This window comes from Gadus macrocephalus, chromosome 5 (genome assembly GCF_031168955.1).
Source record: "Gadus macrocephalus chromosome 5, ASM3116895v1".
Classification (NCBI taxonomy): domain Eukaryota; kingdom Metazoa; phylum Chordata; class Actinopteri; order Gadiformes; family Gadidae; genus Gadus; species Gadus macrocephalus.
The window spans coordinates 12,994,226-13,011,294 of record NC_082386.1 but is presented as its reverse complement, the minus strand read 5'-3'; the positions used below and the strand labels follow the sequence as shown (position 1 = coordinate 13,011,294).

The 17,069-nt window shown below is 47.3% G+C and overlaps 1 protein-coding gene across 1 annotated transcript; it reads left to right on the top strand.

Moving 5' to 3' along the window:
- The first annotated feature begins 575 nt into the window (after nucleotides 1-575).
- Nucleotides 576-12,869, top strand: LOC132458031 (grainyhead-like protein 1 homolog). Its single transcript, XM_060052473.1, is given in 12 exon segments — nucleotides 576-642; nucleotides 645-757; nucleotides 1,462-1,545; nucleotides 1,547-1,574; nucleotides 2,352-2,446; nucleotides 6,084-6,330; nucleotides 6,646-6,773; nucleotides 8,518-8,546; nucleotides 8,792-8,877; nucleotides 10,613-10,698; nucleotides 11,374-11,438; nucleotides 11,541-12,869. Coding segments are annotated over 12 exon segments (1,128 nt in total). The 5' UTR covers nucleotides 576-590; the 3' UTR covers nucleotides 11,656-12,869.
- The last annotated feature ends 4,200 nt before the right edge of the window (nucleotides 12,870-17,069 follow it).

The window sequence follows — 17,069 nt, the reverse complement described above, 5'->3', positions numbered from 1 at the left end:
CTGTCCCGGGGTGAGCTGCCTCCCTCTGTCACACACCGGGGAGGGGGGGCTCCTCCCACAAACACAACGAGGGGGAGAGGCTCCGCCCTCACAGACCGGGGAGGAGAGACTCCGCCCACACAGACTGGGGGAGCGGCCCGTTAACGCAGGGGCCGCTCGGAGCCACCAGGCTCCCTTAGAGACACCAGGCTCCCTTAGAGACACCAGGCTCCTAGAGACACCAGGCTCCTTTAGACACCAGGCTCCCTTAGAGACACCAGGCTCCCTTAGAGACACCAGACTCCCTTAGACACCAGGCTCCTTTAGACACCAGGCTCCCTTAGAGACACCAGGCTCCCTTAGAGGACACCAGGCTCCCTTAGAGACACCAGGCTCCCTTAGACACCAGACTCCTTAGAGACACCAGGCTCCTTTGTCATCAATGGGCGGTAATACCCCCTCTCCTCCCCCTCAAAAACAATCTCCACAATTAGTAAGCCTCCTCCTGTGGTTAACAGACCTGAGGTCATAGGTTCATCTTCTCACTCTAAGAAATTAAGAAAATACGAAAATGTCAGACAATGATTTGGTATTCACTCATCTATGAACACATGATTTTCAGGAGTGACTATGAGTACACTCTGGAAGCGTCCAAGTCTCTGCGCAGAAGACGGGCGACGGCACGATGACGTACCTGAACAAGGGCCAGTTCTACCCCATCAGCCTCAGGGAGATCGACAACAGCAAAGGGATCCAGCAGCCCATCACCAAAGTCCGGGTAGGAGCAGGCTGGGGGCCATCACTCAGTGTTATCCAGACTCATTTGTTTGTTCATTTTCATTATTCTGGAGTCTGTACATCACAAAGAAAGCTGTTATTATTGGTGTGGGTGGGGTAGTAGTAGTAGAAGTAGCAGCAGCAGTATCAGTAGTAGTACTGTAGTACTAGTAGTAGTACACTACAATGGGTGCCCGGTCATTCAGCTGTTCAGCACCCAGCTCTGGAACTCCCTCCCCCCACACATAAAACAGTCAGACACCATTACAACCTTCAAGTCACAACTCAAAACTCACCTGTTCAAACTCGCACACAACGTCTAACTGATCACTGTTTTGACTGTTTTTGTTTTTTGTTTTGTTTTGTTTGTCTTGTTTTTGTTTTATTTATTTCTTATTGCTTATGTTTATTTATTTATTTATTTATTTATTTATTTTTCCACAATGTCTTGTTTTTAAAAAAAAAATTATGATGACTATATGCTCTGTAAGGTGACCTTGGGTGTCTTGAAAGGCGCCTCTAAATGAAATGTATTATTATAATTATTAGTAGTAATAGTTGGTGGTGGTGGTGGTCGGAGTAAAGCAGCATTACTAGTACAGTTGTTATTAGCATCAACGGTGGTGCATCAGGGTCAGTACTCAGGTGAACTGGTGGTTTTGAGGACCCGTCCCCCTGTGCTGACTCTCTTCCCCCCCCCCTCAGAGTGTTGTGATGGTGGTGTTCGGGGAGGAGAAGTGCAGAGACGACCAGCTCAAGCACTGGAAGTACTGGCACTCCCGACAGCACAACGGCCAAGCAGCGCTGCCTAGACATCGGTGAGGCCACACCCCTCCTGACTCAACGGGGCACCAGTCCACTTAAATAAAACAACAGTAACACGGATGGAAACACACAAACATGCACACGCACATGCACACGCACATGCACACGCAAACGCAAGCACACACACACACACACACACACAGTTCCTGAACCTCGATGATGCACACCAGACAACTATTTTCTTGTGCAAATATTTGAGAGAGATCATCACAGTTGCGCTACGATACCCTTTACGTGATGTTTTTGTCCTAGGCAATACAGTTAGGTAGCACAATAGAGGGATTCTATACAGCTGAACCCTCAAGATGTTAGCTGGTGTTTGGAAGGTGGCCAACGGATGACTAAGGAGCCTTAAGTTGGATTAGACGGCATGTTTGTCTGTTAGCGGGTAGCTGGTTTTGAATGATGACAGCACTGCAGCCTAGTTCATTGTGGACTCTGATGATCAATCTTCCTGTGTCTGCAGGCGGAAGGGCAGACACAGGTTTGATTCATTGCAGACAGCTAGAGATAAGGCAGGACTATGCAGAATGACGGCCATTGTAGAGTAATGGCCAAGGGAATGAAAAGCAAAATACCAAAACAAACCTGATGTTTCCAAACTTCAGAGACCGTTTTGAAGACCTTGGTACGAGAAATTGGCAATTATGAAACGTTACTCTATCTCGAGGACACATGTCTGAGGACCCCGATAACAGCTGACTGACAGCTGAGTATAGTGGTCCATCTCCTCCGTATTCTAGAATATATATTAACCCCCCTGTGTCCAGCGGACTACAAGGAGAGCTTCAACACCATCGCCAACATAGAGGAGATCTCCTACAACGCCATCTCCTTCACCTGGGACACCAACGAGGAGGCCAAGGTGAGGCGCACGCACACACACACACACACACACACACACACACACACACACACACACACACACACACACACACACACACACACACACACACACACACACACACACACACACACACACACACACGTGTGCATACATGTGCATGACTCATGTGTCACAGCGTGAGCATGACCAAAAATAGACTTCTTCTCTCCTCCCCTTAAGTGTCAAATGTTAGTGTGTGTGTCTGTGTGTGTGTGTGTGTGTACTTGCGTGTGTGTACTTGTGTGTGTTTGTGTGCTCGTGTAGGACACAACTGTCCCAACAAGCTTTACCTGTCGCCCTTGTTGTGATGCTGGAGCGAGGCGTGTTGTCGCCCAAGACAGCCCGCACAATGGGGCCTGGTATGAGGAAACTGGGCCGCGGGGAAGGGGGGGGGGTTAGGACCTGGTGTGACTCGGCTCAATAGAAGCCTGTCAGACGGACTGCTCCTCCATCTTACCCATGTCTCATCTCCTTCCTCCTCAACGAGTCGGTCGGGTTTTGAGGCAGCGCTCTCCAAACGTGTGTTTGTCCCCAGAGATCAGCCTCTGCTCCTCGTAGACGGAATCACGGCCTCTCTGGAGTTCAGTAGCACGGCCAGCGGCTCTGTGATCTGAGGATAGAACCAGCTAGAGCTGGGTAGAACCAGGTAGACCAGGTAGAACCAGCTAGAGCCGATAGAACCAGGTAGACCGGATATAACCAGGGTAGAGTGGATAGAACCAGCGAGAGTGGAAAGAACCAGGGTCAAGTTTGGATAGAACCATCTAGAGCTGGATAGAACAGGTAGAGTGGATAGAACCAGGTAGACCGGTTTAGAACCAGGTAGACTGGAATAGAACCATCTAGAGCTAAATAGAACCAGGTAGAGTAGATAGAACCAGGTAGACCGGTTAGAACCAGGTAGACTGGATAGAACCATCTAGAGCTAAATATAACCAGGTAGAGTAGATAGAACCAGGTAGACCGGTTAGAACCAGGTAGACTGGATAGAACCATCTAGAGTTTGAGGTGAAGGGAAAAAGCGATGAAGCCAACAATATAACTTGGTTGTTCTGTCTAGATTTATTATATGCTATATATTAAGTAGTCCGAGTGTTTCCCTCAAACTAATAGGTCTCTGAAATTGTACAATATAGGCCTAATATTAAATACGCTAACAATTTCACATTAGTATATGCTACGCGTGAACCTCCCAAGATGGCGCAATTTGATTGGTTCGCTACACACGCTCAAGGGGCGATATCCCATGATTGGGATCTCAAACTCAGGATATTGTGTTCTTAACGGGGAGCGCGTGTGACGGTCGTCTCGTCACGCTAATTAAAACTAATAAACCGCTAATAAAAACAAAAAGATCCCGGCAAAAAGTGTGATCTTGTTTTATTTTTGGAGTTCTCACGTGTAGTATATATTAAAACAATTATTCACCTCAGGCTCTGTGAATAGTGGGGAATAGTAATATATATATTATATTGAGCCACTTGTTTCCTAATACCAAGATCATCGTGTGAAATGTTGAATGAAACTAATCTGGAATATATTGACTCTCAATAAACTATTGCGATTAGGAAACCATCCATCACTGCAGATATCATGTGTGTCTTCAGTCTGTATGAAACAAACCAAATATATTTATATGAATATAATTATAACCGTACCAATGTTTACTTGTCTTGTAAGCTGATATGTCTCAAATTTGACAATTTAAAACAAACGTTATGGTATTGTGTCTGACACACATTGCCGTACTCGCATTGTAGAATTGCTAATCAATAGTAGAATCACTTTGTGATAAAGAATATTATTTGTTCTTTAATAATTATATCCTACCTCATCACCTACTCAACACAGCCCTTTCCTGGCGTGACCCCTCAAACGGTACACTCTGCAGCCCTTCTGTCTGGGCCGGATATCTGCTCAGAGGCTGCATCATGTGACTACATCATTTGACTAATAGTTCAGAACAGGACTGACGGGCGTCACTCGCCAAACACACACAACGTCTTCCCAGCTTGGGTTAACGTCTGAAACAGCCGGGTACTCTCAAAGCAAAAAAAATTTGACGCGTAAAGTAAAGAGGAAATAAAAGAAGGGAAAATTAAACCAAATCGTTCAGCACACCACTCAAATAGAACACAAACAGAGAAGAGAAGAGATGCTGATGATCCATCAGACCCCCACACCGTGTTGCCTACACAGGACGAGGAGGAGCTGTGTTGGGGGGCGGGGGGGGGGGATGGTCTTCACGCACACATACTTCATGCAAATACGCTCCGGGTGTCTTCAAGCACACACGCACACCAGGATCCAGGTCTGCGTGTCCCATGGCCCGGGCCGATGCCGAGTCCGTAACTCCTCTTGTATGCGAACGGCTGTTTGTACTGCAGCCTCTGAGCAAGCAGAGTCCCACCGCACCAGGATGCTCTAACCGCACATACCAACGCACACACAGAGACGCAGACACAGACTCACAGTCTATCTGTCACTCTTCCTCTTTCTTCCTCCGCTATTCTCTCTCTCTCCTCTCTCTCTCTCTCTCTCTCCTCTCTCTCTCTCTCTCTCTCTCTCTCTCTCTCTCTCTCTCTCTCTCTCTCTCTCTCTCTCTCTCTCTCTCTCTCTCTCTCTCTCTCTCTCTCTCTCTCTCTCTCTCTCTCCTCTCTCCTCTCTCTCTCTCTCTCCTCTCTCCTCTCTCTCTCTCTCTCTCACACACACATCCACGCACACACCCTAACACACAGAAACACAAAGACACCCATGCACACACACAAGCAAGCACATACCCACACACACAGGCACACACCCTCACATGCACACCCACACACGTAGAGCTAATTGCAAACTGCGGTGTGTATGTTGGCTGTGTTGGCCTGCATGCCCCCTGGACCTGGTCATTTCAGTTACAGATGTAAAGACTATGCTGATTCCAGGCCAGCCCTTTACAAATGTTGAACTGCTCTCGGGCTGTTTACTTAATCCTGAGCAGAACTTCATCTCAGATCTCATTATTTAGATTAGCACAGTTGGATTTTCTAACTAATTTTTCTTTACTTTACCCCAAAAAATAAACACTAGGCTTATATATTATTCGTTATTATTTGGGGTCAATGTGTTTTCCTGCGCAAATATATGTCTATCGTGTTTGGCTTTCCAACTATACAACTATAAATCCTACACGGGTATGATAAGCAGAGATACCAGTAGAGGGCGCTGCAGAACGCATAATGGAGGCGCTCGACGTCCTAAACTCGTTCCTATTCTGCTGAACCACTGCCAATTATAACGCTGTCAGGAGGTACGCAACATATTTAACAATCAACACTTTTATGAGGAAAAAACACACTTTCTGTCCCTGACCCTAATCCATTCATGCGTTATTTTACAATATAACGCACTTCACTTAACATCCTTCTATTCACTATTCCTATTAATTTGGCAGCTGGTTTTATCCAAAGCATCTTTCAGACGTGTGTACGAGCAGGGATGAGTGAGGCGTCTCTCTCTCTATTAGGGAGCGTTCAGGCAGCCTGCGGACGATGTGGTCTGAACCCAGAGAGCTGCCCGGCCGGGACTCAGACAAACACCCTTCACACACGCCTTCATCCCCTCCTCTCCTCAGATCTTCATCTCGGTCAACTGCCTGAGCACGGACTTCTCCTCGCAGAAGGGGGTGAAGGGTCTGCCGCTGAACCTGCAGATCGACACCTACAGCTACAACAACCGCAGCAACAAGCCCATCCACCGCGCCTTCTGCCAGATCAAGGTCTTCTGCGACAAAGGCGCCGAGCGCAAGATCCGCGACGAGGAGAGGAAGCAGTCCCGCCGGAAGGGGAAGGTGTCGGAGCACAGCAGCACCATGGGGGCCTGTGAGTCCAGCTCCGTCATCCAGGGGGGGCCCGAGGGAGGGGACGGGGCCACCATGTAGGGGCTGCAATGTAGGGGCCTCCATGTAGAGGGCCGTAATGTAGGGGCAACCATGTGGGGCCCATGTTGGGGATGCCGTGTAGGGGCCACCCTGTTGGGGCCACAGTAAAGGGGCCGCCGTGGGCCTGCCATGTAAGGGCCGCCATGATGGGGCCTCCGTGCAGGGGCCGCCATGTTGGGGCCGCTCATTCTCCCTGATGAACTGCAAACAGGTTATGGGTACGTGACTCACTGGCCGCGTGCTCTCTGCCCCCCAGTCGCCGACGCCAAGGTCCCGCTGCTGCAGAAGAGGAACGACGTCACCACCTTCAAGATGATGAGCGACTTCGAGACGCAGCCGGTCCTCTTCATCCCCGACATCCACTTCTCCAGCTTCCAGCGCCATGTGAGTGTGGGAGCCAGAGCACCCATCACACACACTCATCACACACACACTCACTCATACAGACACACTCATCACACAGAACCATTACACTCGTATTTACGATCACCTTCAAAAGGCCGCCCAAAAATATAGGAATTTAGAGTCTGTCAATCCATCTTTCCATGTGTCTGTCCGTCTTTCTGTCTGCCTGTCTGTGTGTCCATCTATCCATCTGTCTGTCTGTCCATCTGTCCATCTGTCTCTACACCTGCCTGTCTTCCCATCTATCCATCTGTCTGTCTCTCTGTGTCTCCTGTTGACCCTTCTGATCCAGTGAGTGTAGCGCCCCTTGTGGTTCAGCTCAGAGCGGGTGTCCCTCTCTCTCTCCGCTCCTCTCACCGCTCCTCGTGAGAGTAAAGGACATTCGAGGCAGCGGGCCGATGCCAGGCGCGCCCTGGCTGCCAGTTGGCGGGAACACGCTGAGCTCTCCTAAACAGGTCTGAGCCTTCCGGGAGCCGTGACACACCCCCGCTCACGGCTTTGTTCCGCAGGAATTAGTCACAGTTGGTGGATTCGCCCGCAAGTCGTACCAAACACCAAGACAAGCAAAGCAAAGTGACCCAGCGAGCTTAAAGGGAAAGGTTACCCTGTTCAAATATGGTGTGAAGGACAGGACGGACACACACACACACTCACACACACACAGGCACACGGGCACACACACACACACAGGCACACACACACACACACACAGGCATACACACACACAAACACACACACGCACAGACACACGCACACACATGCACACACGCACACACACACAAGATGCAGACTCATGTCTTGGAAGATGGATGGAACGTGTGGAAGGTGTGTGAAGATGACACATTTCTCAATAAGTGGCAGGTTGCTTTGCCTCCTCATTGTCACTCAGAGATGTTCCTCCCTCCACCTACGCTCTGCCCATGGACCCTGAGCAGGGGACACGCCCAGCTCACATGCCCAGACACTGCCCCCTGTAGGACAAACAGAGTATTTACATTCCACTTGAAGCCCTTCCTGAGTGGACATGTTTTCTAGCCTCAGGCGGATGTCGTTCTTCAAATGCATTTCAGAGAACAAAGGAGTGGCGCGTGACTGCCCCTCTGGTGGCCGGGGGTAGGACAGTGGGGTCAGAGCTCAGCTCCGCCCCTTGACTGCCCCTCTGGTGGCCGGGGGTAGGACAGTGGGGTCAGAGTTCAGCTCCGTTTTGCCAGTCGCTCTTCCTTTGAACTCTGCAGCCAACGCTTTTATTTTTGGAACTCGGAGATGACATTGACCCTGGCGGACCGCCCTGATAAGCCCGGGGTCAACTCTCAGAATAGATCTGTATTGACAGCTCTGATGCCAATCGATAAGGCATGGATGTCCGAAAAGCCTCTTTCTGGGAACAAACATCTCCACCTGCCCTTTGATCAGACACACTGTCTGTCCACCATGCGGCAGCGTGTAGATCTACAGCGGTAGAACTGCATCTCTGATGCTAAAGTTGTGATTCAAAAATACTATCGTGCAATCGTTTTTTGGGGGGGGGGGGGGTCATATCTGTTAAAGTATTTGTCATATTTAATAGTATAAATATAGCAAATTAGTTGGTGTTTTGGTGGTGCAGTTCTAGAAAAAGCCAAGTCTCGCTGAAATATTTGACTGCAAAACATTGTTGTGGGCAATCTGATATTCTGGCTAAACTTTCCCCTCTCCCTCACTCTCTCTCTCTCTCGCCCTGCAGCCTTTCACGACGGAGGAAGGAGAAGACAGGTGGGTTCCTTGAATCACTTCTAGGTAGACTGCATGCTTAGTGGGTCAAAAGATCAATCGAGGTGAACCACATCGTTCAAAGAGTGGCAGGTTCTTCTTCCCTGACTCACCGGGAACACAACGTTCAGGAACAGCATCGCCTTCGTTTTCACGTTGTTTTCTGTTTCTTACACGTTGTTTTCTGTTGCAATCTGTTGCTATGATGTAATGTTAATCATGTGTGTGCGCGTGTGTGTCATTTGCAGCTCTGGCATGAAGAGAGTGCCCTTTGCTGAAGACGAGTTTGGAACCCCTCCGAACAAGCAAGCAAGACTGGACGAACCAAAGAAAGGTATTGGTCGTTATGTGTAATGTGTGTGTGTGTGTGTGTGTGTGTGTGTGTGTGTGTGTGTGTGTGTGTGTGTGTGTGTGTGTGTGTGTGTGTGTGTGTGTGTGTGTGTGTGTGTGTGTGTGTGTGTGTGCGTGTGTCTTGGCGCCTGTCTCTCAGTCTCCAGGGTCGTATGATCTTACTGAGTTCTTTGAAAACATGCTGAGGGCCACCCTGACCTCACAGAATACCTCTGCCCTGGCTTCACTTCTTACCCTTGCACATCTTGCACACAAACCAGCACACTGTGTGTCTGCATGCACGCAAATACCACCACACTGGGAACCAGTGTGCCCTTTGCCCTGCATCCCTCTCCAGCGCTGCAGAGCCCAGGGTTCAGGCTCTGAGCGACGTTTGCGTGTTTGCATCTCTCGTTACAGTGGTCCCTTACATTCAAATGTGTCTTTGTGGATTTGAACTGTCGTTCAAATCCGTTTAGATATATGCTGCTACACCCTAGTGGGTGCTAGATACTGGTGGTGGTTAGTGAGGTTCCCCCTTCCCTGTAAAAAGCGTCTGAGTGTCTAGAAAAGCACTATATAAATTTAATCCATTATTATTCATTACAAGTATTTAAACTATAACAGTCCCATATTGAGTCATTGCAAAGTGCAGAAATGTGCGGAAGAAATATTTTAGAAGCATAGTAGTTTAGTTTAATTATACATTATTATTATTATTATTATCCAATGGAAGCCGCCCATCCTTGACCGAGTGTTGCCGCTAATCTGTGGCAGTAGTCAAAAACAACTACAACAGAAACACTCAACATCTACCTGTGCATCATTGAGTAACAATCTATTATATTAAAAGCATATCTATCATGAGAAATCTGATTCTGAATAATCAGCAGTGTGCCTGGCTATGTGTGTGCTTGTGTGTGTGTTTGTGCGGGTGCCTGTGTGTGTTTGTGGTTGCCTGTGTGCATTCCTGTGTATGTGCGTGCCTGTGTTTGTGCCTGTGTGTGTGTGTGTGTGTGTGTGTGTGTGTGTGTGTGTGTGTGTGTGTGTGTGTGTGTGTGTGTGTGTGTGTGTGTGTGTGTGTGTGTGTGTGTGTGTGTGTGTGTGCGCCCGTGGGCTGGCTCACGCCGCGGCCGGGTGCCAGGGGTAGACAGTTGGTCCGGGCTCCGGTCCAGAGATAACACCGCTCTGGAGCCAGCAGCACCCTGCTCGTGAACAGGGTGGGGGCGGTGGGGGCGGTGGGGGCGGTGGGGGCGGTGGCGCTGGGGGGATAGGGGTGGGGTCGGGCGGGTGTAGGGCGTGACCGACCTGAGATGCCAGCCTTGAGGTTGTACCCACTCCCTCCTGGAGGCGGGGCTTGGGGATAAAGCCCTGGCATAAAAGACTGACGTGTGTAGAGATGGGGGGGGCAGACCAACAGCCTGTTTGTTGCTCCTTCTGCCCGTGATAAGACAGTACTTAGACGGTACTTTATTAATCCTAGACGGAATAGACATTTCGGGATATCAGGGAGAGACTCAGAAGGAGACCGACGCCATATTAAAGATTCAAGGCAACAGTTCAGTTTCTAGGGTGAACTGTCATTTGGGTTGAGTTTCCAGCTGGATTTCGGGCTGGGGAAAGGATCTATATGATCCTTGTGTGTTTTTCTTTGTTTATCTCATGTGGACATCTGTGCCCTGTAATACCTCTGTATATAACACCTGATGATCTGTATCCTTCCTCTTTGTCTGACGCAGTCCTTCTGTACGTACGCAAAGAAACAGAGGAGGTGTTTGACGCTGTCATGCTGAAGATCCCCACCCTGAAAGGCCTTGTGGAAGCTGTGAGTACAACACACAACATACGGACTGCTCCACCTTCTGCTGAATCCCATCCTCACCACCACTTGCTCCATCCAGAACCTCATAATGACTCTGAGCTGTCAGTGGGGGAGGATGAGAGAGAGAGAGAGAAGAGAGAAGAGAGAAGAGAGAAGAGAGAGAGAGAGAGAGAGAGAGAGAGAGAGAGAGAAAAAAATATATAAGTCCATATTAATATTTCACAACAAAAACTCTTGGGCCACAGATTTATGACTATATAGTGTGAGTGTGAGTTGCTGGTTTCCTGTGGAGAGGTCCAAGCAGCTCAGGCAAGAGGAAGTGGAAAATGGTGACAGGGGGGAATAGTAAGAGAGAAAGGAAAGAGAAAGTATAGGAGCAGGTTGAGTCAAAAAGAGAGTTAGCAGGGTTAAACAGGGTTGTTTACAGCTTGCAGTGTCTGAATGGGTGAGGGTGCAGTCAGACGCAGCAGCACCATATTCAGAATGAAACCATGCAGGGCCCAGGCCAAGCTCCTAGCGAACCTTTGGCTGTACGGAGCGATGCTTGGAGAAGTTACGTTTCTCAACCGATTTCCAGTTTCCATTCTGAAACTTTAATTGTTTAATGCAGCCAAATATAAAGGAGCTTACTGTATATATACATTTATATCTAATATATATTTATTTTTCCTTCACTAGATATCAGAGAAATATGAGCTACCTTTGGCAAAAGTTGGAAAGGTCTACAAGAAATGCAAAAAAGGGTGAGTTCCATTTAATGTATATTCAAATCCAGTAGATGTCTAATGTAAGCCCACTCAGACCCCCTGCTCACCACAACTCATACATCTTCTCTCCGTTCTCAGGATCCTAGTCAACATGGACGACAACATCATAAAGCACTACTCCAACGAAGACACCTTCCAGATCTCCATGGAGGAGATGGGAGGAATATACAAGCTCACCCTCACTGAGATCTGAGTCTCGGACGAGGTGGGAAGGCCTTCACTACTATGAGTTTACACTGAATCTAGCTGGTTTACCGGCAGTAACAGCTATGATCGCGAAGCTAATGGAGGGGATGGTGTGTCCCTGAGGTCAACGGGGGGCCTGTGTTTCATATGGAAACGCAGGATCTAATGGATTGTAGCTCTTATTATGCAAATGAATTGATTAAAGATAAAATGTAAACATTTAAATTCTTTTTCTAAAACTGTTTATGTGTACATAAGTATCGGGACATTGATGACACTCTTATGATGTTATTTTTATTTGTTAGTCGCAGCAGAATATGATTTTTACTTTGTCCAGAACATGCAGGGCTTTTGTGTTGTCATCATACCTCATTCTATGGAGGCAACAATCTTTTTTTCACATGTGCAACAACATGTACAGGCATAATGTGTGTGTATTACGTGGACAGACAGCGAGGGCCAGCACCTGTTGTTCCATTCTCTAAAGCCATAGCACTGATGATGCAGTCTGCAGGGTGACACACAGAGGGAAGAGAGAGGCCTGAAACAACCAGACCCCTGGGGTGTATTAACAGTGAAGATCCTGGCAGTATTTAGTTTCTAAAGCGCTCTTTACCGTGAGTTAAACGGTATAGTTGTACATATTAGGAATGACCACAGATACTGTTTGTATAAAATAGTCTTTTTTTTCAGATCAAGTTTGATATCAAATATTTTCATCAGTATATAAAGTATTACATAACAGATGAGTAGAGGATACCTAATTCGAACATGGAGGTTCCCCTCTTTTGAGTAGAGTACAGTAGATAGACAGTTTCTCGCACATCCGCACAAACCATCCTGATAGTGCAATATCATATTTATCTCCAGACACATTCATTTTCTGATGGCCATTTCTTTGTGATATATTTGTGATGCATGTCAAAGTCAGGTCAGTGCCTTTGTCAAGCTCTGCTCTAAAGTAATGCTTGATCTGCACAACCTTTTGTATATCAGTACTTATGTGTATATATTTATTAAGAGTGTGGATGTGGGAACTTTTTACAATATATTTCCAAATGTCTAAACTACAATTAATAATATAAAGTTTTTTTTGGTTTCTTTTTCTATGAAGTTGTTTAAGAGCGTTATGATGTTAACATGTATTTAAATCCCGATGCATAATTCATTTTTGTAAAAGCATTGATGCAGTACGTCAATAAAAGAGGACTTTTACCTGTACCAGCTGTTGTTCTTGTTGATGTGATAAGATATGATATTATAGCAGTTATGGCATTGATACGGCTACTGTGTGTGTGTGTGTGTGTGTGTGTGTGTGTGTGTGTGTGTGTGTGTGTGTGTGTGTGTGTGTGTGTGTGTGTGTGTGTGTGTGTGTGTGTGTGTGTGTGTGTGTGTGTGCGTGTGTGTGTGTGCCCGTGCGCAGATTTACTGGAACATATGTCTCACCCTATGGTCTCATCTATCCCCACTGCCAAGCAGGAAGTAAACATTGAAACCTGCCTGCTCCCGGAGAAAGGTTCCCCTAGCTTCAAAACGAGTGTGTGTGTGTAGTGTGTGTGCAGAGTGTTTAGATTGCGTGTAGTCTGTGTGTAGTGTGTGTGTGTGTGTGTTAACAGCAGAACTGTCAAAAGGAGGACATTAATGTGATTAGAACGTTTAATAAGTCACGGACCGTAACCAAGTTGTGTTTGTGCGGCCCCTTAACCACGGTCCCCGAGGGCCTCTCATCTCCACAGGTACTGGCCCTGGTCCCCCCAGGATCCACTCCCAGAAACCAACAGGAAGAGAAAGACATCATGAGACTGTTGCGAGACGAGACAAGTTGGGGACGGACGCTAACGGTGGGCCGTCACAACGGGCCCCTCATTGGTTTGTTGAGCCCGTTGACTCTACAATCAAGGCCTTCCAGGCCTGTGACCCTGCGCCATCTTGTTTCGTTCTCTCCTGTTAGCTGCAGCATCGACCTGAGTGCACCTGCATCCAGACCCGTAGACGTGACTTATCTCGCTGCACCGCCCAAACTTGAGGGGCTCCGGCGTCCTGATAAGACCGCTGGTTACACTTTAACCAGGCTCCATCCAGCCAGAGGAGCAGAGTGCCCTAGAATGCTAGGCCATCTGCTCTCTCTCGCTCTCTCTCTCTCTCGCTCTCTCTCTCTCTCTCTCTCTCTCTCTCGCTCTCGCTCTCTCTCTCTCTCTGTGTCTCTCTCACTCTCTCTGTGTCTCTCTCGCTCTCTCTCTCTCTCAGGATATTTCTAATGAGTCAATTTGTCCCTCAGATGTGAAGGCGCTCTTTGCAACAGATGAATATGATTAGATCAGCTTTGTAATAAAAGAGCTGCACAACAACAATATATATAAAACCAGTTATTCCAGATGAGGCTTACATGATATTGCATTTAGCCAACATTATCGCATCCATTCGTATGAATTATGTTGAACTCGTGAAATGAAGGAATTCATTTTGGAAGCCTGTGATTTAAGGATAACTGATGGACTTGGTATTTCAGTATTGCATGAAATACTTTCATGCGTTACTTTGGGTTGTTAGGAGGTTGATATGAAACCTGAAACAAGTATTTTCTTTTTGTTGAAGGAAGCAAGTCAACACATTACAACTTTCTCAAGCTTCCGGAGGACCCCCTGGGACTCAAACGGTCTGCTTCATGGTCAACTGAATATGCTTGCGGTCACATTCCTATTTAACAAACAGTGCAGCCGGTTTGAGATATTACAACTACAGCAACAACAACAGAAAGTTGGAGTCACAGTTGTTCCAGAACGAAGGAACATGAAATCCATTCTAGTTCAGGGACTCCACAACTTTATGCACTGAATATAATCTCAAAATACTACATATTAGAGGGGATGAAAATGACTTGGTTGCGTAAACATTCTAATAAACTGACTCTTGATAGAGCATTTCTCCTAAACTCCATTGTTTACACAGGCGTTCTATGAAATGAGATCACAATCCTCTTCTCCGTTCTCCTTTCCAACATGAACAGGCACCTCCTGATATTGATTTCCATCCAAGCTTCAGCTAACAATGGCCGTCACAAGGCCAGACCCTCTCAAACAGGGAGCCCTCGCAGGGCCCGTGTTCTGCCGTTGCCAGGACAACAGACAGCAAGTGAGCCAATCCCGAATCAGTATGCCTTGGCAGCCAATCGGCTTCTAAATCTAATATAGACCAATTCAAAATCTTCTGAGGATGAATCATTGTCGTTGTTCCTGTTGGTGTGTGTAGGACAAATGGGCGTGGTTTAGTGGGCTGTGTTTGCTGTAAACAATGAGGAGACAATACAGCCGACTCGTACAACCACATTGGTAGATTGGTGATGCAATGCTAATGGGGAAGACACAAGGGTTGTAGTAGTTTAGGTACGTAAAATGTATCCTACATGGTGTGCACATAAACAGCCGAGCGCCCAACAGCTGGCAGTAAGCTGCAGTGTTCAGGTAAACAGTGTTGACTGGTTTATGGCCCCAAAGGCAACAGGAACGAAGTGAAGTCTGTCTAAGGGGGGAATAACTGAGTTCTCTTTCAGCATGGGGGAACAACAGGGACTTGAATTCGATTTTGCAGATGTATTACAGAATTGTCAATATTTTACTAATACAGATTGAACAAAAAAGAATGAAAGACAAAAAAACAAGGTGATGAATGGAAAGAAAAGGGGGATTCTGAAAGGTAACAGCTCCTCCCAGTCCCCCCAGCTGGTCAAGGCTTCGCCCCCAGTTGTTGCGTCCTTTCACCAAGAAGCAAGCCGTGTGCAACAGCTGGAGGATTATATTTTTCAGGATTTTAAAATGAGCTGCCAAATCTATTCTGGAAATGATTTCAGCCAATCGGCTGCCGAGCTTGGCTTCATAAGCTATTCTGACCCTAGGACCTGCAGAATGACATTCAGAGGCCTTTGGTCTGGGGGTGAGGGGTCAAGGTTCACAGTGGTCACATGTTCTAGGCATGCCAGGGGGAGGCCTCTTCTCCTTTCTATGGGGGTTTGACAAAATGAGCAAATAAAGAGAGTTACGCATTTTGTTGTGGAAATACACTTGCAAATAAATGTTGGTATCATCGTATAAATTATTCAACACATTGTCCTTTAGCCATGACAAATGTGTAATTTCTTATATAAATGCTGTACCTACTAATGACAAACTCTCTCTCTCTGGGGAAGGAGTGGAACCTTTATGCAATTAGACAAGATGTTATTATAACCTAAACCAATATTTATTTTGGTATACTGAACGTTTCATTGATGTAGCTTGTACTTTGGAACAAACACTCTTGTCCTCATAACACACCTCTTGCCCAACTCCATAGCCTTGCAATGGAACTGTCAGTGAAAAATGTACCCCCCTGGAGTGGTCTCCTGGAGGTAGATGTTCAGGTGGGAAGGGGGGGAAGTTTGTATGTGTGTGTGTGTGTGTGTGTGTGTGTGTGTGTGTGTGTGTGTGTGTCTGCGTGTGTGCGTGTGCGTGTGCGTGTGTGTGTGTGTCTGCGTTGGCAGGAGCAGCCGGCGTGCATGTGAAAGCCTAGATAAGGGGCGAGTAACCTTTCCTCTAGATTTGATGCCGAGGTGAAGGGAACAGACTTATATGACAAACAGGTCCTGTACCACGGGCCGGTCTGCTGCTGCGGGCCTATCGCACGCTCAGCCCTGGAGGCCCCGCCCCCTGGAGGCCCGGCCCCTCCCTGCTCCTCACCCCCCCTTCCCGCTGTTTCCGCTCATTGCTGGCACCGAAGGGACATATTTGTGCTGCTGACACTCCCACCCACGTGGCCGCCTCTGAGCTCATGCTTACGCAGGGGTTTTGTGGGGCCGGGCCCTCGGCCTGCCTGGGTCCTGAACCAGCCACCGGGGCGGGGGCCCCACACACCCTCCAGAGCCCCTGCTGCCTGGGGGACAGGCCGCTCGCAGGTCCTGTTGATTCAAGAGGGGCATCGGTGAAGAGGTGGCCCAAATAACCATCGAAGCCTAAACATTTTAAATGATTGGAAAACAAGTTCAATGAAAACATGTATCAGTTTTTTACTAACTACAGCCTGTTATGGAAAAGGATTATATATATATGGAATATATATATGCATATATATATATATATATATATATATATATATATTAAATTGCCATCTCGCTGTCGTAACTCCAAAGGGCATTTGGTCTTTGACACAGATCTCTCCTTTGTCCAGTGTGATGTAACTGAAATGTGGGTCAGTTCTCATTTGGATTCTGCTGGGAGTAACGACGGTGAGGGGATCTGTAGTGGACTGCAGCGAATGAAACATAAATCCACATTTACTTATTATTCATTAAACATGTGTTAGCAAAAAAACTGGATGATTTATGGATGAGGAAATCACAAACAGATAACGTTAGACATTTTAATATAGAGGGGAGAAATTGCTACTTGA